Source organism: Octopus sinensis, linkage group LG1, assembly GCF_006345805.1.
Source record: "Octopus sinensis linkage group LG1, ASM634580v1, whole genome shotgun sequence".
Classification (NCBI taxonomy): Eukaryota; Metazoa; Mollusca; class Cephalopoda; order Octopoda; family Octopodidae; genus Octopus; species Octopus sinensis.
In genome coordinates this window covers 27,418,396-27,445,895 of record NC_042997.1, presented here as the reverse complement: position 1 = coordinate 27,445,895, position 27,500 = coordinate 27,418,396, and the positions used below count along the sequence as shown (strand labels likewise).

The 27,500-nt window shown below is 33.7% G+C and overlaps 1 protein-coding gene across 3 annotated transcripts in view; it reads right to left on the bottom strand.

Annotated features, from left to right (window-relative positions):
* Positions 1-27,500, bottom strand: part of LOC115218645 (interleukin 17-like protein) — a 45,855-nt gene that overhangs the window by 9,973 nt on the left and 8,382 nt on the right. Inside the window, exon 1 of one of the 3 annotated variants that reach the window (XM_036514354.1) lies at positions 2,732-2,997. The exons of the other annotated variants lie outside the window; for them this stretch is intronic. Coding sequence (XP_036370247.1) covers positions 2,732-2,746 — 15 coding nt within the window. The 5' untranslated portion in view covers positions 2,747-2,997. Of the gene's footprint in view, positions 1-2,731; positions 2,998-27,500 lie in introns of those variants that run through there. 3 annotated transcript variants of the gene reach the window in all.

Sequence of the window (27,500 nt, the reverse complement as noted above, 5' to 3'; positions counted from 1 at the left end):
TTCAATCGTACATCCATTACAATTAAAAAAGCAACAAAACCATTTTAACGGACGATACAATCGAGTAAGGGCAATCCACAACCATCGAAATTCACTTCATTACATCTCAAACGCATACCAGTTTAATGCTTTTCATGTCCAAGGTAGTTGTTTGTCACGACTTTTTTTTGTTCCCCAAAAAGTTCGTTTCTATGTTTTTGTTTTTATTTTCGTTTCTCATTCTGTTCGGCGTTTTTTTTTTTTTGATGTCCTGTAACCATATATGCATGTATATATACATACATATATGTAGATATGCAGATATATGTATGTATATATACGTATATTTATATTATTATTATTATTGTTGTTGTTATTATTATTATTATTATTATTATTATTATTATTATTATTATTATTATTATTATTATCATTATTATTATTATTATTATTATCATTATTATTATTATTATTATTATTATTATTATTATTATTATTATTATTATTATTATTATATATATGCGCTAACATGCCCTTTGGGGAAAGAACCTTTCTTCTCAACCACATAGTTACAGCTTCAGTCCTTGTGTGTGACACATTGGGCAAGTGTCTGCTACTATACCCTCGTGCCGACCAAAGCATTGTGAGTGGATTTGGTAGACGGAAACTGGAAGAAGCCTGCCGCATATATTTAAATTTTTATATATGTATGTATGTATTTGCGGGTGTGCATGTGTTTATACCAACGCCATCACTTGACAACTGATGTTAGTGTGTTTATGTCCCTGTAACATAGCGATTCGTCCAAAGAGACCGGTAGCATAAGTAAATAAGTACTAGATATACAAAGTATAAGAGTCCTGGGGTCGATTTCTCCGTCTGACCACCTTTAAGGTGGTACCCCAGCATAGCCGCTATCAAATGACTGAAATCAGTAAAAGAACAAAAAGATATCGCAGGAGTGGCTGTGTGGTAAGTAGCTTGCTAACCAACCACATGGTTCCGGGTTCAGTCCCACTGCGTGGCATCTTGGGCAAGTGTCTTCTGCTATAGCCCCGGGCCAACCAAAGCCTTGTGAGTGGATTTGGTAGACGGAAACTGAAAGAAGCCTGTCGTATATATGTATATATATATGTTTGTGTGTCTGTGTTTGTTCCCCTGGCATTGCTTGACAACCGATGCTGGTGTGTTTACGTCCCCGTCACTTAGCGGTTCGGCAAAAGAGACCGATAGAATAAGTACTGGGCTTAGAAAGAATAAGTCCCGGGGTCGATTTGCTCGACTAAATGTCGTGCTCCAGCATGGCCGCAGTCAAATGACTGAAACAAGTAAAAGAGAAAAAAAGAGAAAATGAGACACGGTATAAATAACGGTCATTACACATTTTTCTTTCTTGCTTGTAGTAAATTTGACTTAAATCAGTTTCCAGTGTTCATTAACCAGAAATTACTCTGACGAAAGTAGCACCAAAATTTTTTTCATGTCATTTAATTATTATAAACCGATCAATGGGCCGATTAAGTAAACTAATCAGTAACGAACCCATAATGACTACAGGAAACATCTGTAAGTCAAATTTACTTCAATAAAGAAAAATACGGTATAACCATTATTTATACATTCTCTTGTATATATCACTGTGCGTAAAGCCCAGTATAACACAAGAACAACCACGGATACATACGTATATATATATATATATATATTACATGCACATATAAATATGAATGCTCTATGTATGTGTATCTATGTATGAGTACATACATGCATATATATTTACATTTGTGTGTGTGTGTATATATATATTTAAATGTATGCATATGCATATGTAAGAATGTTTCTTTGTACAACACAGTTGAATGTGGTTGGGTATGTAGGTCAATCAATGGAAATCAAGTTTCAAACCCAATCTCTTAGTTTTCTCTTGTATAAAAATAATAACAAAATGGAAAAAAAACACGACATAAAATAAATTGATAACAAGATTTGTTCAAGTGTCTTTACTTAAATGCAATTCTTAGTAATTCATCACTCTGAAAACGAGCAAAATTTCTTTGATAACAAAATCCTTGTAAACATCGAATAGTAATTTACAGGCCAGTAAATGTATAAGATTATTAACTCTAACGGTCAAGTATAGGGATTATAAATGGTATACGGGTATGTTTAATAAAATTATATTTAACCGTCGTCACTTTGTCTAACAGCATTGGGAAGATAGAAAAATTGTATGAAGTAAGATCGTTGTTGCTACCTCCTTAATTACGGTAAATTCGAATTTGCCGAGTAAAATTTCTGTCAAATATTTTAATGGAGAATGTGTCATTATGAGAATCTTGCCTATATCACAATTGATAAAAGCATAGAAATGTGTAAAGAAACCCTTCAGTCATTAATGACCATGGGATTGCACCTAGAAAGTTACCCTCCATGGCACGAGACCAGGCAAGATTGTTTATAGAAGACAGGCAGTCGCCCATGCATACCAACTTCCGATGTCATCCAAGAGAAAGACAAAGGCAGATACAGCTTGGCGCCAGTGGCGTCGCAGCTCATATCTATATCTGAGGAAACTGGAGCAATGTGAAATAAAGTGTATTGGTCAAGAACACAACACAGAGCCCGGTCTGGGAATCGAAATCATAACTTCTTGATTCTGGGCCCGACGCTGTAAACACTCAGCCACGCTACTTAAAAACATAACTACATAAATAAAGACTGTAGATAATATCATTAAAATATGTTTACTTACTGTAGGTATCTTCATTGTAATGCTCGATTACTTCGAAATGAATATGGAAACGACAGCAGTATGGTGTAATTTTCAAATAGAGCCTGATTATATTCTGTTCTCGATGTGATACGCGTTCTTAAATCTATTGTCTGTATTGAGTTTTCTTACATATAAGGCGTAGACACAGTGGAATTACCATGGGTAAAGTACGTTATTGTTTTTCAACAGAGTAAAAGACTGATAAACATACGAAAATGCACTTTACCTCACGGTTATGAGTCGAGCTCTAATCTATCATTCAAAATGTTAAGAATGTTTGAGATCGATATAATTCCTTAGTTAGGAGTTGACAGGGTGTACATTCCATAATTTTATTTTTTTACACTATATTAATCTATTATTTGTTTGCGGTGTTTGTGATAATCATTGATACGCAGGAACAGGATGGTACTATAATACATTCCTTTCTTATCGTTATTATCAAAATTTTGTCTATTTGTATATTAATCAAACATTTTTCAAATTTTAAAGATAAGTAGTATAAAAGTAGTATAATAAGTAGTATAATTTCAAAGATAAGTAGTATAAAAATATTAGGTTATTTTTTTCTTTTTAATTTATTAACTAGCTTGTCTGGAGTGTTAAAATTTTCTCCTCAGTTATAAGGTCTTTTGTATGATTGTCTGGTAACATCTTGTTCCTTGCTATTGCCTATGGTCATCATAGATATTGTGATAGATATTAGATAAAGAGGAACGTCTGAGGTAACTGATAGGTTAAATTTTTTTGCAAGTAAAATCTACAGCTTTGCCACACTCTGTTTTATGCTGATTCTTCACGAAGGTTTCGTTAGAGACACGTCTGGAGGATGCTCTGTAACGCTGCTTCAAGGAGTAGTCTGTTGAGTTGATTGTTAAACTTTGAAGTCGAGAGATATTCTATTATTTGGATAACATATGATAAACGTAAATAAACATTTACTTTCAATGTATGAAGATTTTTCTTCCATAGAAAATTCTTCAGCAGAAAAGGTGTGATATTTTGTTATACCGAATAAATGAAAGCTTTCTTAAATATCACACACCGACTCTCTCATTTGAAAATATTTAGTAGATATTGCCAAGAGTTTTCTTCCTTGTGTAGTTTTTCCATGATTCTCATTTCTAATATGTATTTTGACCCACATACGGCACCAACTATGGTTACATATTGACTGAGAAGTTGGAATAAGCAGATGTACTTCAAGAGAAAATAGCCAGAATTGCATCAACGTATGTATATATATATATATGTATATGTATATATATGTATGTATGTATATATATATATATGTATATACGTATATGTTTATATATATATATATATATATATATAAAATTTGTGTGTGTATACAAGAGTGAGTCTATATATGTATATCTCAACAAGTACTCTCAGGATAAAACTCATGATGTTCGCAGACTTCAATATGTTGTGTGTGTATATATATATATATATATAAGAAATTAAAAAAGGAAAATAGACACACTTAAATAGTTACAATATAATTTTTAATATATCGGCCGGTTTCGCTATCACTATTCATGATATTATGTTTTACTTATTTGAATATATACTTTTTCTTAAGAAGAAATTTTGTCCATGTTGTGTGTGATGAAATTCTCGAGTGAATGACTTCACAAGTAGATAAAAAAGGGAAGTAATTGGTTGTCGTTATTATTGTTATTGTTGTGGGTAAGGGAAATAACTGTTCAGCTTTCGGTAATGGGAGGGGAATATATATGTGTACAGACTGAGACAAGTTTCAAAAACCTTGTTTAGTGAGAGGATTTATGTACAGTGATGTAATCGTGAATTGAAATATGTAAAAAGATAAAAGTTGGTTATGGGTGCATATTGATACGTGTTTTGTATTTTTCAATGAAAAAACATTCTTTATTTAAACGTTCTAGTTGAGAGATTGTGTCTTTGCACTGGTAGAAAGGGAAGACTGTGAAATTTAGTATGATGTTTCTATTTGTACACTGAGAGGAATTTGTCTGTATTACGGGAAACGGATTTGCTCTTTATGTAAAGTGGTTCTCTTTCTCAAGGTCATACTCGGTTGTCCAATATAGTTGTGTCCACAACCCGAGCAGGTTATTACATAAATTAGGTTCTCAGAGGCACAAGTGAAACTAGTTTTAATTGTGAAACTGAGAGAAGACTGTTGAATCATGAATTAAATTTAGGTACCTAGGGCAGATTCAACGTTCACGGATGATATCAGCATATAAGGATGTTGAGCAGGATTTATCACCATCGGGCGGTACTGCCTGGTATCTCCCGGCGGGTCCCATTTCAGCAGAAAGAAATAAGTAGTTGCCAATGGCTGGATGAGAATGACTTTCGTATCGGACATTCAAATCGGATTGTATTTTACTTTGGGCTGGAATTGTCACCGATGTTACGAGCAAAATGATGTTGAAGAGAAATATTACTATCTGGGAGAGAACCTGCCTGAAAGAAATTATATTTGTCAATGGTACTTTCGATATGAGACACATTTATCGTCTTAATCAAAAAATAAATTTACTTTAGATGCACATTTATGATGATCTACCTTACGAAATTTTACTCCAGAAAGTTGAAGGAGTATCATTCAAGAAATACTGGAATTATATCTAAAAACGGAAATATAAACAAACTATGAGGAAATACGAAATAAAGTTACTTGTCTTACAGTTTGTCTCAACTAATAAGTGTCTCAACAATGGTCGATCTAAAGTGTTGAAGTGTTTCAGTCAAGTGAGAAAGAAAGTGAGAGAAACGGAACGGAAGTATATATACGAACGGCAGTGCCCAAGCATCAACGCAGCTTGCGAGCTGAAATTAGTAAACAAAGAAAGTAAAGATATATATGTATGTATGTATGTATATATATATATATATACACACACATATATATATTATATATTTACACACACACACACACACACACACACACACACACACACATATATATACATACATATACATACATATATATATATCAGGTCATCCCATAAGTTCTGGCCGAATTTTGAATAAAGAAAACAAGTGATCAAATGTATTTAATTGAAATTTAATCATCAATGTACTTTCCCTGATTATCTATGACTTCCTTGCGTCTATTTATAAGCTTTTTAATTCCATCAATGTAAGACTCTTTTGGTTTCAAAGCGAAGAAATCTGAAATGTTAGATTTGACCTCCTCCTGGCTTGCGAAAGTTATGATCCCAACTACGAAACAACTACGAAGCAAATGGTAGTCTGAAGGAGTAAGGTCCGGCGAATATGGTGAATGAAGAATTTTTTCCCAACCAAGCCTTTCGATCTTCTGTGATGCGATCTTTGCAGTGTGGGGTCGTGCATTTTCCTCATGAAATATCATTTCTTTTCGATTAAAAAGAGCAGGTCTTTTTTTTTCAAAGCTTGGTTCAAACGCTCCAATCGCTGACAGTAGACTTGAGCATTGATTGTTCCATTAGGTGGTAACAATTCCAAGTGAATTACCCCTTTTCAAAACCACCAGATAGAGAGAAGAAATTATTTCCCAGGAAGTTCCCTTCTCGGTTGTGGTTGAGCTTTTTCCCTTTTACCAAGCCACTGTTTACGACGTTTAACATTTCGATAGAAGATCCATTTTTCGTTAGCAGTAGCAATTCTATCGAAAAAGGGTGAAATGAGTTTGGGAGAATGGAGAGAATAGCAGAAGTCAACTCAATATTTGCGGTTGCTTTCGGTTAATTCATGAGGCATCCATTTTCCAAGTTTCGGGACACTTCTAAGTTGTTAGAGGTCGATGAACAGTTTTATGGTTTGAACTAAGCTTTATTGCCAATTCATCAACTGATAATGCAGGATCTTCTTCAAGTAATGCCTCAAGGAGCTTATCATCAAACTCAACTGGACGTCCTGTTCGAGCTTCATCCTCAAGGCTGAACTCTCCACTTCTGAATTTTTCAAACCATCTTTTCCAAGTTCTTTCATTCAATCATTCTTTCCCATAAACTGAGTGTATGTTTCGAGTCGCTTCGGCTGCAGTGTTTCCTTTCTTGTACTCATAGAGCATTATGTGCCTCAAATGCTCTTTGGATACTTCCATGTTAGAAAGGGTTTTAATCAAAGAAATTTTAATTCTATTATTCTGTAAAATAATATTTAATTAGTTTAAATGTACACAAATGCATAAAAATATTTTTTAATTCCATTAGATATTCTAAAATTCTTTTAAATTCCATTCAATTAAAAACAAGGTTAAATCGGACAGGACTTCTGGGGATAACCTGATATATATATATATATATTTATTATTTGAGGGAATAAAATCCAAACTTACAAGGAAAAAGAATTCAATTTAGAAATATTAAATCAAATTCCACACAATATAATATATATATAAAATATTAGAAAAAAAACCCACCTTTAATCAATTCAAGACAATTACATATAATTGAAAAGTTAAAAACTTTAAAATAACAATTAAAAAGTAAAGATTAAGTAAATTGCAAAAATAATATAATGTATATAATAGGTAGAAAAACGACACGTGTTTCGCTGCTATATTTATGAAACGGGTATAGTAGTAGATAAATCACTTGCATATAAATATAGTCACCCATCAGGTTAAAAATAAAATAGAACAATAAAATGATTAAATAGTAAATATACTTAATATATATATATATATATATATATATATATATATATATATAAATTCTAATTATACATAAGTGAAAAATAAAATAATACTTCAATGATTAAATACTTTCAAATTAAATAAGATACACAACGCTATTACAAGTCATTTAATTTTAATCAAAATAAGAAATGATTCAAATATTGACAAACTCCTTACATAAGCTAACCATATAATAAATATACATGTGTAGTATCTATAGATTTAATATAACAATCTATAACAAAATTGACTAAATATCAAATAATATAATACCTAAATAACTTCAATTTAGTATTACAAATACATGATCCACCTATATATCAATAAATAATATAATATGTTATAATATATATATATATATATATATATATATATATATATATATATATATAATATATTATAATATATATATATAATATATTATATATATATTATAATATATATATATATATATATATATATATATTAGAAGAAATGAGGTAATCAGATGATCGGATGGTTCATATTTATAGATATTTATTTATATATTACATTTTTTACATATATATATCATATATATATATATATAGCGAGAATAATACGTTAATGGAAAGTAAGAAACCTATCAACCCCAAATTAACGGAAGCTGCTAAAATATTAGAACCAAAGAAGAATACACTATGAAGATGTACAATCACAATCACCAGTCCTCTGCCAAACTAGTCAATAACATTAACAATAATAAAAACGATCTAAGTTCAACGATTCTGATTAATCTATGTAGATTTTAAAATTATAAGCGTCTTATTAATCAACTCAATCGATTCCATTCATGAAAATACAATCAAAAATTTGAAATAGTACAAATACACTCAAATCCATTATATAAACTGCTTATATTAATATCCATGTATAAAATCTATAGATTTAATATATCACACGATAAAAAGTTAAACATAAATATTATATTGAAATAAAAACTAGTTAATTTAAAAATAATACTATTTAATGAAAATATTATCTAATTTTAATAAGAAATAAAGTCTAAGAATCATAAATTCTCAAATTAAATAATATGTAAAACGTAAAATCTTTTATAACAATTAAACATCGGACGTAAAACATACTATCAAGAAACTATAAATAAATAAAAATATTACATCAAACAATAATAATATCAACAATAGGCGTAGGAGTGGCTGTGTGGTAAGTAGCTTGCTAAACAACCACATGGTTCCGGGTTCAGTCCCACTGCGTGGCACCTTGGGCAAGTGTCTTCTGCTATAGCCCCGGGCCGACCAATGCCTTGTGAGTGGATTTGGTAGACGGAAACTGAAAGAAGCCTGTCGTATATATGTATATATGTATATAATATAGATATGTATGTGTGTGTGTTTGTGTGTCTGTGCTTGACAACCGATGCTGGTGTGTTTATGTCCCCGTCATTTAGCGGTTCGGCAAAAGAGACTGATAGAATAAGTACTGGGCTTACAAAGAATAAGTCCCGGGGTCGATTTGCTCGGCTAAAGTCGGTGCTCCAGCATGGCCCCAGTCACATGACTGAAACAAGTTAAAGAGTAAAGAGTAATAATAATAATTTCAAACACACAACGGTTCAATATTCAAATGAAGAGAAAAGATAAAATCAGACTTAGCTTTAGCGAAGAATGAAGAGTAACTGATTTTTAAAAGAGATATATATTTTTAAGGCGTTTCTAAAATTATCGTGTAGATACATAGTTCAAAGAAATAGAATAAATCCTTAATGAACGTGGCGGAAATTTTAAAAACGAAAAATATGAAAAAAACATTTATAAAATTTATCTCGTGGAATACAATAAATACTCAATGAACGTGGGGAAATTATTATGAATGAAAAATCCGAAAAGACGAAAAAACTTAAAGCCTCATGAAAAAATAAGATTTGAGAAAAACACAACTAATGGAGAAACTAATATAAAGACACGCAAATAAAAATAACAGACACCTATCAATAACAAAAATAATCCCAGCTAAACACTAAACCTCCAAAAAAAAATACAAATGCAAAGTAAAGGAGAAAATAACGTTGCTAAGTTAATTAGAGAAAATCACTAGATTATAAATGTAAAGAATAATACTAAGCGTCTATAAGAAATAAAACCCGTGGAGACGTTGCATGGAAAAATAGAACATAAGTATTAATGAAAAAGGTTAAAGGAAATTATTAATGAAATACGGGAATTATCTAAACTTCATGAATGAAATATAGTTAATAAAAGTAGTAATAGTAAAAATAGTATATTAAGTATTACTTGTTCATCAACACTACCCGGATCCTATAGCAAGCTATACGCGATTATAAATATTATTATCATTAATATTATAATGATTAACATAAAAATGAACATTATCAATATCATTATAAATAATTACCATCACTAACAAATTCCAATCTACAACAAACTACCAACTGACGTCAAATTCATTCACAGCCGACTATTTCCGACCATTAAACCCTTCCTAAAGATTCCAACAGATGAAGCCCAAAACTCATCTCAAACTCACCGTCAAATATTATTCATCATTATTTAAAAAATATAATATGAGTCATAATAAAACAGTAGTAATTTAATTATTCACACACACACACACAAAGACACACAAACACACACACATATATATACATAGTATATATATATATATATATATATATATATATATATATATATGTGTGTATATATATATATACACATATATATATATGTATATATATATATATGTATAATTACATATATGTATGTTTGTGTGTATGTTTATTATTATTATTATTGTTTTTTATTGTATTTTTGTTTTTATATTCGTGTAACATCGTCTGTTTTACCGTCCTTGTTTCGTACACATTCGATGCTTTTTTCCAAGGAATCTAATGCTCTTAGCTTAGTTTTCCTTGAGGCTGGCCAGATTGGAGCAATCTCAAGATTAATCAGCCGAAATTGCGAGGATGATCCGGTTCTTGACTGAAGATTAAAGGCTTCGAATGACTCTTCCGTGTTTTTTTGTATCGTCTATCTGGATGTTTTGTATCATCCCTTTTTGTATCATCTAGTTGTCCAGATGTTTTGCGTTCTTGTCCCATTTTGTATTTTATTATATATATATACATATACACACACACACACACACACACATAGACACATATATAATTGATAAATATCCGGGTAGGAAAAAGTTTAGCCATTTTTACTACCAGTGGCCTAGCAAGTAAAAAATTAGTCATGGTCCAGGAGAAATATGGTAAATGGTTTTACTTTTCATTCCCTTCGAAATTCTCCCTAATTCTGGATTTTAGCTACTCCTTCTAGCGTGTTAGGTATCCTATGATGGTTATCTCTTATGTGTTTAAATGTACACTGTATCTATATATATATATATATATATATATATATATATATATTATATATATATATATATATATATATACGTTTAATTAATCCAAACATGGAAACATGAAGAGAAAACACAACAACGCAAGAACGTGGAACAAATATAGTATTATTGGACGCTCAGGAAGGAAGGGAAGAAGGAGGGTTTTACGTTTCGAGCGGAGCTCTTCGTCAGAAACATAGGAAAAGGAAAGATCCAGAGAAGGGAACACGGAGGAATAAAATCGCCAACGGTACACACGCGGAGGGAGAGTTTACGAAAAAACAAAAGACGAAGACAGGTGGTCTACAAAACAAACAGGTGTATGAGTATAACGCTCAGGAATAGAAAAAGTCTTTTACGTTTCGAGCCTACGCTCTTCTACAGAGAGGGACATAGAAAAAAACAAGGAGAGAGACAGACTGAGCTATAAAAAAAAAAAGTCGGAAAATTGATTTCATAACATTTATCAAGAAAAGGTCTTACAGCTGTTTCTGGTATATTTTGTATATCCCTTTATCCGAGACGGTGCGAGAAAATGTTTGAATATTAATTATTGTAGAGAAAGTATGAAATACAAAGGGAAGTAAGGGAATGAATATAGAAGTGATACATAAGGATATTGTATTTGCAGCTCCATTATGCAAATAGAATGGTGTATACAAGTGGTGAAAAAGTTTTTCTCAAGAAATTTTCTTGTACCTGGTGTGAGTTCCGATGGGAGTTATATTTGTCATTCCAAGCAGAGAGCCCGTGTTTGGAATGTAAACAGTGTTGGTCGATCGAGGAGTTTCTTTGGTGTGAATTTAAATGTCCTGGTAGTGTTAATGGATAGATAGAGGGAGGAGAGATGTGTATGATTAGAAAAATGAGATAGGTCAAATCAAAAATAGGAGGAGAAAATGGAAGGAAAAAGAGGAGCAAAAGGGAGGGAGAAAACAAAAAAGAAATGAAGAGAGAGGGAACAAAATGAGAGAAGGTTTACTTACTTGTACTAGTGACGGCGTTCACCCAGGGCGGGTTGTGCCGGCTTCTTCTCTGGTCCTAACGGCATTATGAACCATTGCGGCCCAGGCCATGGAACGTAATGAGAGAGGGTGTGTTAGATAGTGGCCAGAATAAAGTGATAGAAGGAAGGGAGAGGTGAGGGGGAGAGGGAGAAGAAGAAGTGAGATAGTAGGGAGTAAAAGATTGTGAGATATGTGAGTAGGGGTGGTGTGATAGAGCTGTATTAAGGGATGGGTACAGAAAAGGTAGAGAGAAGATAAGTGTGGGGTGATATGTAAATGGATATTCGTTTTTGATAGTAAAAATTGAGGTGAAATGTAGAATATAAGGGCGCCAAGTTGCTATAGACATGTGTGGCAGGTTAGTTGGAAAAGAAAGAATGAATGTGTGAATATATATATATATATATATATATTATATATATATATATATATATACAGAGAGAGAGAGAGAGAGAGAGAGAGAGAGAAAGAAGGAAAGCGAGAGACAGAGAGAGAGAACAGTTGATTTTCATAATCAAATAGAAACTGGAGCCCTATTTATTTAATTTAAAATAATATGACCCAATGAGGACAATTAGTATTTCAAAATGCAAATTCACCCCTTATAGAACAGCTTATTTTTTTCCATGATCACTCTATATTTATTCTAACTATCATCCTAACATTAGTTATATATATTACAACTTTATTAATAACAAATAAATTTTCTTCATTAATAATTACAGAAAGTCAAAAAATTGAAACAATCTGAACAATCATCCCCAGAATCATCCTACTTTTTTCTCGCATTACCATCCTTAAAATTACTATATCTACTGGATGAATCTATTAACCCACTCCTTACGATTAATGCATTGGGACACCAATGACATTGAAAATATGAATATTCAGATTTCATAAACATCGAATTTGATTCATATATAATTCCTTTTAAATGAACTAAATGAAGGTAAGAAGAACAAGGTAAGAGGTGCGAGACAAGAATAGACATATATGTGATTTTATAAAGAGAAAATTATAGTTCGACAAGTATTTCTCCTTATGAGGAAGTTTCAGTGTGTTAGATATAGTGTACAACTTTGTGTAATATCCTACTCAAGTTATGCAATTAAACTATTCTGATTTACTAATTCATTTATACATAAATCTGTATAAGCATTCTGTGAATTAGCGTTTGCTTAACTGGATAGTCTATCCCTATGAAGAATCGCCAATCGTATTTGAATTACGTTTTCCAAATCAAGGCATTTCTGAAATCTGAAAGCGAAACTAGGCCGCTAACCACTAAATTCTCGAAATGTTTGACGTCTCTCTAACCAAAATTTTCTGCTGCATTGTTGTTCAAAGATATCAGCTTCGCTATTGTTCTCCGCAATTTTACTGATAAAGATAATAAATTATTGTCAAATTTGTATTTATACATTAAGGTTGAAATTATTTTCGACTATGTCGCCGGTCAGATGAGTGGATTTTATATTCACTATATTTGTTTTCAAAAATTCATTTAACGTAGCGTCTCCAAGCATTCAGCTAATGTATATTAATCATAAGAATGTAAACAATACAGTCGACGATATGTCTGTCTATCTATCTATCTATCTATCTATCTATCTATCTATCTATCTATCTATCTATTATCTATCTATCTATCCATCTGTCTGTCTGTTTAACTATCTATCTTTCTATCTATATGTATCTATGTATATACATATATATATATATATATATATATATATATATATATATATACATATGTATATATATATATATATATATATATATATATATAATATATATATATATATATATATATATATATATTATATATATATATATATAGATATATATATATATATGTATATACATATGTATATACATATGTATATATGCAATGAATTGCAGTTGAAAAAATTGTAGCTGACATGGAAAACTGGAAGCCATCTGAATATTCGAAAAACGTTACCGGTATCATGATGGTTCTCGCTGGATGACATCATGATAGCAGCTCAGTGTTCTGTGAATTATGTGAAGGTTGCAAGCCGTAACAAGGACAAATTCTACGAAGATTTCGAAGCAGTGACCACAAGGAAGGGACACAGCACGCGTTCTTTCTGCGTATACTCACCGAAATTCGTGCCCACATTTTGAACGGGTCATTAAGGTCAATTCAGATGGCTATGTGAAACCCCTGGACACTGATTATTCCTTTTCGAGATCAGTGACTTTTCCCTGGTTGCAGAGCGTTGCTGCTGGAAGGCCATACGTGTGACAGCATGAATCAGCTTTTTGCCATACTTCCGAAATGCGTTAAAAGTGGTCATCAGAGAATTTCTACATCACTAGCCTCAATTTCTGGCCTCTTAATTGCCTCGACTGTAAATCCATGAATTATGACGGATCGCGGTCAGAAAGACACCAAACAAGGCCAAACTGGTGGTTAAGATCACACACACACACACTCATACATATTTATATATGTGAGAATTTTGCTTTAGAAGACAGCTCAATATGACAGTGTCTGGATTTTGTACAGCCACTGAAAACCATTTTCCTGTGGTGTATATATATATATATATATATATATAATATATATATATATATACAGCGTATTACAAATCGTTAACAAGATTCGTTACATTGTCTTTAACGTAAATGTAATTATGGATAAATTAGAACTGTGATGAAAGAAAAGACTATATGAAAGCTAGCAGAATTTCTTTGAACACTAAACCCACGTAAACTTCGAATAATAATCTGCAAGAGAGTAAATGTGCAACAGTATTAACTATAATGATCAAGTGTAGTGATTCTAAATGGAGTTATCATTTTGATCACTTTGACCGACCAGTCCGTCAGGCGTCCATTTGATACCGCTGGTCACAGCACGCTGTCCACTCCTCTCTGGATCGCGCCTTTCTCATCCACGTGATCCCAATCGTCCTCTTGAAATCGTCACTCCACCGTCGTAGAGGTCTTCCGGGTGGTCTTTTCCGCTCACGCGGGTACCACTTAACAACTGCGTGCGTCCACCGATTATCGGTGAGGCGGGCGACGTGTCCAGCCCATCTATAGTTGCTGCGAGTGTAATAATATTATTAAAATGTGTTTACTTACAGCAGGTACCTTGATTGTAATGCTCGATTTCTTCGAAATGAATACGGATTACTTGTTAGTAACAAGAGAGTCAAGAGCAGTATAGCATTATTTTCAAATAGAGACTAATTATGTTGTCCTCTAGATGTGATTTGCGGTCTTAATAATATTGGATGTCTTGACTTTGCTTAGACATAACGGAACTACCACGGATAAAGCAAGTTATTGTTTTTCAACACAAGTAGAAGGAAGTAACAAAATTTCGGAAATGCATTTTTCCGTTAAGTTTGTAAATCCGGCGGTAATCGATTATATTGAACGTTTTTGACCGACATAATTCTTGGAAAATGGGTTAAAAGGAACAGGACATATATTTAATTGATTTTGTATTAATCCACGTTGCATGGGAGCGGTGTTTGTGATTATCATTGATTCATATGTACAGGAAATTACAAAACATTACGTTTCTAATCTATATTTGAATAGTATCTGTGTATGTTAGGCAGCAAATATTTTTTTGTTTTCAAATTTCAAAGATTATATTTGAGTAAGGAGGATACATATGTGAAACGCGGCATTCAAGTAGCAGTTAGCTAAATTGATAGTTGGACGTCAAACCGGGAAGATCCTATTACTAATATAGAATATAGTAAATAAATATTTCCACTTTGTCTCTTTCGAACCTCTTTAACTATTTCAAGACAAAGAATGTTATATTTTGTGATATTTCGGGATGGTCATTTTTCTTCTTTTTTTTGGGGGGGGGGGTCAAATAAACAAACATACTATATATTAGATCTTCATTTCAAATTTATTATTGTTATTATTTTACGTCCATTGTCTGAAAATATTTCGTCACACACCCTATGACCTCTCAGCGACACTCCATCCCACGAATCCGCCACTGTTCTGTTTAATCCAATATTTCAGAAATAGCATAATCCCTCTCTCATCAATAAAATCGTTTCGTAGATCTAGGCAGGAGTATTCCCTCGTGTATTTTCCTCGTTTTATCTGCTCTGTGTTCTGTTTGACAACATTTACAACTGAAATGGTGAGCAATTAACACAGAAACATTTTTACCATATATTCTGGTCTGTTGACATGTTCTGTGTGAATAAATCTTTGGATATGAACCTTTTCATGTCAATATATAATGTTTTTCTTAAATTTTGGACCTTTGGATCTATTGTATTTTTCCCATTGAATTCGGCATTTTCCTTTCATTTCCATTCACACATACCGCATTCCTATCTATCTATCTATCTATCTATCTATCTATCTATCTATCTATCTATCTATCTATCTATCTATCTATCTATCTATCTATCTATCTATCTATTTATTTATCTATCTATCTATCTATCTATCTATTTATCTATTTATCTATCTATCTATCTTCTTGATCATTGTAAACCTACTTTTGGGTCACCCTATACATATATGTGTGTGTATCTCTCTATATATGTATCCAGCCAACCAGCCATCTATCTATCTATCTATCTATCTATTTATCTATCTATCTATTTATCTATATATCTATCTATCTATAAACACAATGAACAACATATTTCAAGCATTCCTGTTGACTTTTTCCAACTCATTGTTTAGTTACCATTGATAAGGTTCAGAGACCAACTAAATCTGATAGTCTAAATGTACTTCTGGGTACCAAACCAGGAATATTGAATTACTCGCGCATATATACACATTATATATATTTACAATTTTTACAATCCAGCCGTCCTTTCAATCGTAATTTCGTCTTTCTGAACCAATGGATCATGAAGTGACTTATATATATATATATAATGGAACTGTGATTATGTATATCACAATAAATATATATAAATCGAAACAATTTGCTGGCCTTTTAAACGGTTTTTATAATTATCTATATAATATTATGTTATATATTATATTCATGGTATTTAATGCAGTATTGTAATAGAGATAAATTATTGAATTTCAATAGAATATCTCTAAAATTTATCTGTTTTATATATATATATATAGTTAGTTAGTTAGTTAATTTGGCTCAAAAGCAAATAGCAAGGCCATGTAGGGGGACATGGAGTTAAGTACAGGGTGGTGTTCATGTAAAGAGTTCAGGCCACTTGAGGTCCAGGGAGGCTTTTAACAAAGCGGTCGTCGGCATCTTCACCATCTTGTCTGGCAGCTTGTTCCACGGATCCGCAACCCGGACGGAGAAAGCTCCTCTCCTTCGATTGAGATGAAATCGTCGCAGGTAGAGCTTTTCGGAATGACCCCGCAGCCGACGCTCTGGAGCAGGAGTGAAGAACAGCTCTTTCGAGAGGTTACACTTTCCGCTTATGATGTTGTGGGCGAGAATGAGATCACCACGGCGGCGGCGTTTTTCAAGAGAATAAAGGTCGAGCGTCCTCAGCCTTTCTTCGTAGGACAAATTTTTGAGACCATGAACCATGCGGGTAGCCAGCTTCTGGACTCTTTCGAGATGCTGTATGTCTTTGAGGAGATAAGGAGAAGAGGCTTGAATCCCGTACTCCAATATGGGTCTCACCAGCGTGACATAGAATGGTAGAAATATGGCTGCTGTGAGCATTCCGAATGACCGTCGAATCAAGAACAGAATTCCGCGCGCTTTGTTGGCAGCATGGACGCACTGGGCCGAAGGCGAAAAGGAGGAATCCACCAAGATACCCAGGTCCTTTACCTGATCGGTATATTATATGTATGTATATATGTATATATATATATGTATTATATGTATGTGTATATGTATATATATATATATACATGTATGTATGTATATATATATATATATATATATATATATATATATATACATACACACATACGCATACATGTACACATATATATGCATTTAGACATACATACATACATACATGCATACATACATACATATATATATATATATAGATATATATATATATATATATATATATATATATATATATATATATATATAAAATATTAAGATTCAGGTGTATCAAGCACTTAAAGAATGCTAAGGCAAAGGGTCGAGTTAAAATTATATGCATACACAGCAACTATAGACGAATACAAATGTTGGTATCGAAGTAGAGGCGGCAAGATATTCAGTTTATGTGCACAGTTAATTGAACTCTGCTAAGTATATTACTAGCCCCTGTGCTAACCCAGAACTGCATATTGTATTAAATAATACAATATCTATCTATCTATCTATGTAGCGGCCATTGCGGCCATAATTTATTTCGGAACGCTTGAGGTGCAGGTTCCGAAAAAGGTGAATCAGAAATTAATAAATAACAAACGATGGAAAGTTGTCAATTCATTACAACTGTTTTCAACAGAATTTGTATTCACTAATGGGTACATTATATCATTAAAAGAAACCATTTTCTTTATATGAGTGCGCAAACCACAATATTAGGAACGTTCAAATACATTTCAAAATACTTGAAATATTTAATAATTTAAAAACATTTTCCAGCTCTTTCAGCATGCTGAACTGTTAATCTCTACACATTTTCCTCCCTCTGTTTGCTTTTTCATTCTCTCTCATTTTTTTCTCATTTTAATCCTTTCTGTCGAAGCGCGTAGGCTCAAAAGCTAAAGAACCTTTCCATTCTTCCCGAGCGTTAATTTCGGGCATTTGCTTGTTGTTCCTTCTCATAACTTCGTCTTTTGTTTTCTGTAAAGTTAAACTATATATATACCTATCTTTCTAACCTTCCATGTCAGCAAAGTCATTGACTGCCTTGTCAGAAAGGGATTCATTGCGTCCCTTGAAGATACTGACTTGCTACCTAACGCCCAGCTAGGTTTCCGTTCAAGAAGAAGCCAGGCTGTAGCAGCTATTGTAGCCCTCTCCAAGAAGACACTAACAGAGAGTGGAGTGCCTCACAGAACTATGTAGCGGCCGTTGCTGTTCATGGTCGCTCTTTCAGACATGCTATCAGTTACACAGACAGCCACACTTATTAGCTATGCCGGCGACACAAAAGTAGTACAAGCAGTCAAGGAACTTTCTGATGCTAATCTTCTACAGAAAGACCTAGATGCAATACATAAATGGGCTGAGGAAACCAACATGCAATTTAATGTAGGCAAATTCCAAGCCCTCCGCTACCAGCTGATTTGTGCTCAGAAGATGTAACAACCATACTTTGGGCCAAAATGAGCGGTAACCCAGAATTAGATACAGTGCGAGATCTCAGGACTGATATGAACAATGATGCCTCGTTTCAGACTCGTATCACCAAGATGCTAACACTGTGCAGGCCAATGGCTTGTTGGATTCTGAGAAGCTTCAGAAGAAGAGACCAGGAAACTATAGTGATACTATGAAGGATATTTGTCCTCAGCCGTTTGGACTACTGATCTCAACTATGGTCACCTTACAGTGTCAGATTAATAGCAGAACTTCAGGCGATTCAGCGATGTTACACAAAGAAGATTGCAGCAATGGAACAGCTGGGCTACTGGGAGGGAACAAAAGAGATACGACTCTTCTCTCTAGAGCGACGAAAGGGAAGGCATGCAGTGATATATGTATGGATGATCGTAGAGAGGCACACACCAAACTTTGGAAGCGAGAGCTATACTAGACCTCGAACTAGACCCATGATAAAACAGCGTGGGTTGCAAGAAACGAAACAAAAGATTACGATCAGTGTAAAACGGCAAAAAATTTATGTTGAGGTAAATGGCAGAAAACAAGTATCGATTTAAGTTGGTGATTCAAGGGTAAAATTGCTGTTGTGTAATTGTTACCGGTTGACATACACGAAATATTGAAGTGGCTGTAGATCATAGAGCTTCCATGCTGAAAATGGCCATTTCAGTAATTCTGTCCAATTGGTTATCTCTAGAGAACAACGTTTCCGAGCCTTTCTTTATGTACAAGTTGAACTTTTGAGCTTTCGGTACAATATTTAGTGAAACAAAAAAGAAAAAAACCCCAAAAATCCCATCGGATGTTGTTTGACGTGGATTTCCTTTTAGATCATGATTGTATTACTGTATGATTTGACACATTGAAGTGCCAAGAAAATACATAAGTGCGTGGCGTGACATGCTCCTTGATTTAAAAGTGTTGAAAGTCATGTATACGCAGACTCTTGAAACAGTGTTGGGGTCGACTATACACTTTTCGTCAATGTTAGCTGCTAAGCAGTTTGCATTGAGTGGACAAATGTTGGCATCGGTGAAACTGTAAGATTACAAGAAGTGCTTTTGTTTCTTTTGTTGAATTTGTGGAGTTTAGAAGAAGCTAGAATTTAGTGAAATTCTGTAGTGTAGGTGTATGAAATTTTGACGGTGTCATAGTTAGATATATTCTAGTAGTTATATTGCAAAGAAAATCGTTTTTAAAATAGAATGATGTATCGCCAATACAGCGACATCAATTTTGTCTGGAGGTGGTAATCACCTTATATATATATATTTCTACGTATGTTGCATGCATGAATGTATTGACCCACCTCTCTATGTGTACAGGTTTGTGTTTGTATTTGTATATTTAATTATATCCTAGCCCCTCTTTCTAGTGAGAGACAACGTACAGTCACTAACATGAACACCAATATCATCACGTTTTATTAGCTTCGCCGCTGGTACGTTATAATCCCCGGCACAACGTTTTGGTTTCCCCAATAATAAGCTGTAGTTATAATTACAATATCATACTAGCAGCATTTTGACAATTCGATGTGAACCACAACAGCAACACTACTATCATTAACACAATATTGTCATCATCATCATCATCATCATCATCATCATCATCATCAGCAGCAGCAGCAGCAGCAGCAGCAGCAGCAGCAGCAGCAGAAGTAAAATCAGCAACACCATCATCATTATCATCAACATCCTCCCCCTCCTCCTCCTCCTCCGCCTCATCATCATCATCATCATCATGATCATCATGATCATCATCCTCATCATCATCATCATCATCATCATCATCATCATCATCATCATCATCATCATCATCATCCTCATCATCATGATGATGATGATCATCATCATCATCACGATCATCATCATCAACAACATTTTTTCCAATCACGTTGCAAAAAAAAAAACATTGCCAGATGCCTCACCATCGTCATTATCGCTGCCACCTGCTGACAGCTTCATCTGCAACTGTCGTAATCCGTGTCATAATCAGCATCACCATTTCCATTGCTACCAACTCTATCACCACCACCGTTATCATCATTATCGTCGCTTGCATTACCTTCACCAATACTTGTCACAATTTTGCAAGCCAACACCAACACCAACACCAACACCAACACCACCCTTGTCAACGTTATCTTACTCGTTTCACTCCGTGTATTTCTCTGTCTGGAGGCACAATGGCCCAGTGGTTAGGGCAGCGGACTCGCGGTCATAGGATCGCGGTTTCGATTCCCAGACCGGGCGCTGTGAGTGTTTATTGAGCGAAAACACATAAAAAGCTCCACGAGGCTCCGGCAGGGGATGGTGGTGATCCCTGCTGTACTCTTTCCCCACAACTTTCTCTCACTCTTACTTCCTGTTTCTGTTGTACCTGTATTTCAAAGGGCCGGCCTTGTCACTCTCTGTGTCACGCTGAATATCCCCGAGAACTACGTTAAGGGTACACGTGTCTGTGGAGTGCTCAGCCACTTACACGTTAATTTCACGAGCAGGCTGCTCCGTTGATTCGGATCAACCGGAACCCTCGTCGTCGTAACCGACGGAGTACTTCCATCTATCCATTTCTCTGTCTATCTTTTCGAACAATCTCTCTGCAGTTGTTACAGAACAATGCCATTTTACTTACCCGTCTCTAAAGGGTCTACGATTTAACACAATGTTTATTTGCAGATATAACAATTTTAAAAGATACCAGTTAAAACTTCAGCATCTGCATGCCCAAGGTATAATCTCTTTATACACATATAAATATATATATAGGTGCAGGAGTGGCTGTGTGGTAAGTAGCTTGCTAACCAACCACATGGTTCTGGGTTCAGTCTCACTGCGTGGCATCTTGGGCAAGTGTCTTCTGCTATAGCCGAGGGCCGACCAATGCCTTGTGAGTGGATTTGGTAGACGGAAACTGAAAGAAGCCCGTCGTATGTATGTATATATATATATATATATATATATATATATATGTGTGTGTGTGTGTGCGTGTGTGTGTGTGCGTGTGTGTGTGTGTTTGTGTGTCCGTGTTTGTCCCCTCCACCATTGCTTGACAACCGATGGTAGTGTGTTTACGTCCCGTAACTTAGCGGTTCAGCAAAAGAGACTGATAGAATAAGTACTGGGCTTACAAAGAATAAGTCCTGGGGTCAATTTACTCGACTAGAAGGCGGTGCTCCAGCATGGCCGCAGTCAAATGACTGAAACAAGTAAAAGAGTAAAAGAGTATACACATAGACATAGACAGACAGACAGACACACAAACACACAAAAACACAGAATATACACACTCACGTGACAAAGACAGACATTAAGATAGACAGAAGTGGGTCTATCTTATTATCTGTCTTTCTCACTCTATATATTCACGTGGACCATTTACACTTAATCCATTACTTCAACATGAACGCATCATTCAAAATACTGCCAAAACACTGCCTAGATTTACCTGGGATTATACCCGAGGGCCTATAACTTTATGGAAATACGGATCAACCTCCAGCCCTCTGGAAAGAGATGCACTGTGAACTTTATTCTCCTGTCAGTATTCCATCTAATTTTACTCTTTATTCTTCTATTTTATTTTTTATAAACTACGAATTTCCCTGTCTGGAACTGTCATACATACTTACCTTGTCCGGATATGCCAGCCTATCACATACTTACCCAGTGTCCGGATATGCCAGCCTATCACATGCGATACCTAGAAACAGCTGTAAGACTTCAAATTCACCTTAACCTAAATTATCATAAATGACTTGAGATACTCGTCCTGCCTCGCTTTTTGTTGTCCTTTTCCTGTAATATATACCAGCTAACACAGAAGCCTTAAACGGATCCCTAGCTCCAGCTTCGGCTGTGAAATTGGAACCTACAGGATGACCAATTATAGCACTTAGCATACCTATTCTTTTAGATCACAAGTAGATTGAAGCCCTTATATATATATATATATATATATATATATATTAGCTCTTATTTCTAGCAATGTAGGTGTTTCTAACAACCTATTATATATATATATATATACATATATATATATATTATATATATATATATATATATATATATATATATATATATATATATATATATATATAACTAGGTTGTTAGAAACACCTTTGCTGGAAATAAGAGCTAAAACGCTCTAAAATTGTAGTCAAAGCACATAATTATATGCATATATACTGACATGGGCTATCGTCGTACGAAAACACCGATTTAGTATTCCTTATACAGACGGTCAGTTTTGGTAATTTTCGTTGCCTCATCAGTAAGGACTTATTCGAATTTGACAGATTCTGGATTGAATTCTCTGTCAGTATATATGTTTTCACCATAAAAATCTATGGATGATTTCGCAAATTGCTATTGTGTACACAGAAAATTAATGTCGACAGCAGTATACAATGTTTTACCAAAAAGGAAAACTATAAATATCCCTAAATATGACTAGGGCTTTAGAAACACCTACGTTGCTCGATAGTCCCTGTCACTATATATGTGTAAAATAATGTGTTTTGGCTACAGCATCAGAGCATTTTAGCGCTTAATTCTAGTAATGTAGGAGTTTCTAACACCCTAGTCATACCTAGTAATAATTATATATTTCTTTACTACCCACAAGGGGCTAAACATAGATGGGGACAAACAAGGACAGACAAAGGGATTAAGTCGATTACATCGACAACAGTGCGAAACTGATACTTAATTTATCGACCCCGAAAGGATGAAAGGCAAAGTCGACCTCGGCGGAATTTGAACTCGGAACGTAACGGCAGATGAAATACGGCTACGCATTTCGCCCGGCGTGCTAACGTTTCTGCCAGCTCGCCGCCCTAGTAATAATTATAGTTTTTCTTTTCGGTAAAGCATTGCAACCTGGTGTCAAAATTAATTTTCTGTATCCACATTAACGATTTGCTAAACCATCAGTAAGGTTTTATGGTGAAAACATATATACTGGTAGGGAATTCACTCTGGAATCTGCCGAAGTCGAGCTAGTCCTCATTGATGAGGCAACGGAAATTGCTGAAACTGACCGGTCAGCTTAAGGAATTCCCGATCGGTGTTTTCGAGCGATTATAGTCTTTGTCAGTATATATGTACGCATTTATGTGCTTTCACTACAGCATTAAAACATTTTAGCTCTAATTTTTAGCAACGCAAGTGTTTCTAACCCCCTAGTCATAGTTAGTGAAAATTATAATTTTACTTTTTGGTAAAACATTGCAAACTGCTGTTTATATTAATTATATATCTTATATTACTTTTTATCATCTTAATTTATTGACTACAGCAAATCCATATATGTATATCTATCTATCTGTCTGTCTGTCTGTCGTTCTATATATCTGTCTGTCTGTATATCTATCTATCAATCTATCTTTATATATACATATATAAATAAATAAATATATATATATATATATAATATTAAATTAAAGATAAAACCACTATTAGGCAAATCAAACAGTGAAAAACATAAGCCAATACATAAAATTAATTAAAAATATAAAAGTTAAAAATAAAAAATTAATTAAATAATTCAAACTTATAAATTTTATATATATATATACAAATATATATATATATGTACGTATATTTTTATATTTATATATTATTTTATTTATTAATTAATTAATTAATTTTTTTTTTTATATATATCAAAAGTGTTAAAAGTTTAATAAAAGATAAAGAGTAAAACACGAAGTTTCATTTGGGAAATAAAACATGTATAATAATAGTAACAATATATTTTAAGGTAAAGTTTGTCACAAATAGTGAAACGGTAAGCTTTTGTAAGAGAAAGGAAGTGCAGTGCATAAAACATATGAAGGAAACATCTGCACAAAGGACATATATATATATATATATATATAATATTATATATATATATATATATATATATATATATATATATATATATATATTATAGTTGAAATTTACATAAAAACAAAAGAGAAAGACAGGTGCATAAACAACAAGCAGGTGTATTATTTTGACTCTCGGGAAGGTTAGAAAGTCTAGCCAAATTAGCGGCCCCACTTCTTTGAACATAACATTCTGTTGACTAAAGAAACCAGATATATAAATTTGTTGCCCTCTTTGGTCAACACACCTCATTCATATCTCACACTACATCACTGATTATTGAAACTTTCTAGAACTGTTTCAATTAGTACTATATCTTGGCATTTCATTTTCATAATTCTTTCCAGACAAGCCCCTATTCCCTAATCTGCACTTAACCCTGAAAATCACAAAGCATTCCTCAGAAAACTTTTGTAATACGTATGTCAATGGCAACATAACGGCTTTAAAGCTCTTGGTACTGTTGCAGTGGACTGACAAGTAAAATACTTATTAATCAGTATTTTACACATATTTATTATTCGTTCTGACTCATAGTCCACTCCCTACTCTCACGACTTTTCCTCAACTAAGATGAGATAGAAGCTTTTGCAAATAAGTTGTTCTAGGGCAATAACCAGTATCAGCTTGAGATAAAAAAAAAAAGAACTGGAAGTAAGGCGACCTCAGACGATGCTATACGATAGCTTCACCCTTGAAGGCTAGACTGCTTTTGTTTTAACTTGAATAAAGCAAATAAGTTGACAAAAATCACAATACATTTGTCTCAACACTTTAAAACAAGAAAAACATACGTACATACATACATACATACATACATACATACATACATACATACATACATACATACATACATATATATATATGTATGTATGTATGTATGTATCTATGTATGTATGTATAAATATTACTGTTATATCAGCACCTAGCAATGTTTAGGCACAAGGAAACTTGGGATTAGTTAGAATGTGTTTGTGACATATTTCAACTGTTAAAAGGCAAATATATTGCAGTTACAGTGGAAAAATCGTCTCTTATGGTAGAAAAAACAGCACATTTGCTCAGAGTTGCAACTCTGGGCAGATATGATGTCTTTACACCTTTATATCATAAGAGAACTTTGCTCCACAGTAGCTGAAGTAAATTTGTCTTTTAGCAAATTCCACTCATATGTGATATATATATATATATATATATAATATATATATATATATATATATATGGAGAGAGAGAGAGAGAGAGAGAGAGAGAGAGAGAAAAGAGAGACGAGTGATTGGAAAAATGAAAGTAAAGGTCATTCAACATATTTATTAGGATTTATATGTTTCATTCTAAACAGTTTGATACGGATTCCGTGTTACTCCAAGCTTCGCAGACCGATACGGAGCCTGTCTCCTAAGACCAGTGGATTAGCTGAAAAATTTCAGATCTGCCTATACCACCAGCCTGAGGAGATAAGCTTGTTTAGGGACTTGAGAAACGTGAAGTTGCACGGAATACGAATATACGAATCAATTAAATTATATATATATATAATATATATAATATATATATATATTAATAAATGAAATAAAACATATGCATATATATAAACATATATGTCGTACCAACCTCTACATGTACATATACAAGTTATATGAGTACAGGGCACAAAGGGACGTCGAACACAATGAGAAACGAAAACATAGACACAAACCAAAGGAACTGGACCTTTTTTTAAAAAAACAAAAAAATGGAGTACAGGACAATTAACACAAAGAAAAAAACCTTCTTCAGTCCCTATGGTTTCATCTACTCTACGTTCGAAGGATATATATAATATAATATATATATATATATATATATATATATATATATATATATATATCTATATATATAAGCACATAATAAATCTCTGAACACAAGGTATAAACAGTAGCTGCATGACAATGTGAAGTATATTTGGCACTTCAATGTGGCTAACCACTAAGGATGGATGCTACTGTAGCTTGTAGCCCAAGAAGATATCTTCTCCAGCTGGCTATTGACACACTAGCTATTGACATACTTGACATTGTCGTGAAGCTACTGTTTATACCTCGTTCAGAGATTTATTATTGCTTGTTTATTCCTTTTCGAGATCAGTGACTTTTCGTCACTGGAAAAAGGATATATGCATTTGCATTGGGACCCCTTCGCATTGAAGACCGGTGATTGTCGTGCGCTGACGACGGGTAAATACTCAGAAACCCGGTTCCGTGCGTATCACGTCAGGTCGACGATGGGAAGGATGGCTTCCCTTTGCAAGTACTGATAGGGCAAAGAAAGTGTGTAAATAGATGTTCTCCTGGGGCTACAAGCTACAGTAGCATCCACCCTTAGTGGTTAGCCACATTTAAGTGTCAAATATACTTCACACACACACACACACACACACACACACACATATATATATATATATATATATATATATATATATATATATATATAATAAATAGATAAAACGAATGGTTACGGCTGGTAGCTTCCGCTTTCATTTGCCATATATCTGCAGGGTTGGACAAAATAATGGAAGCACCTAGCA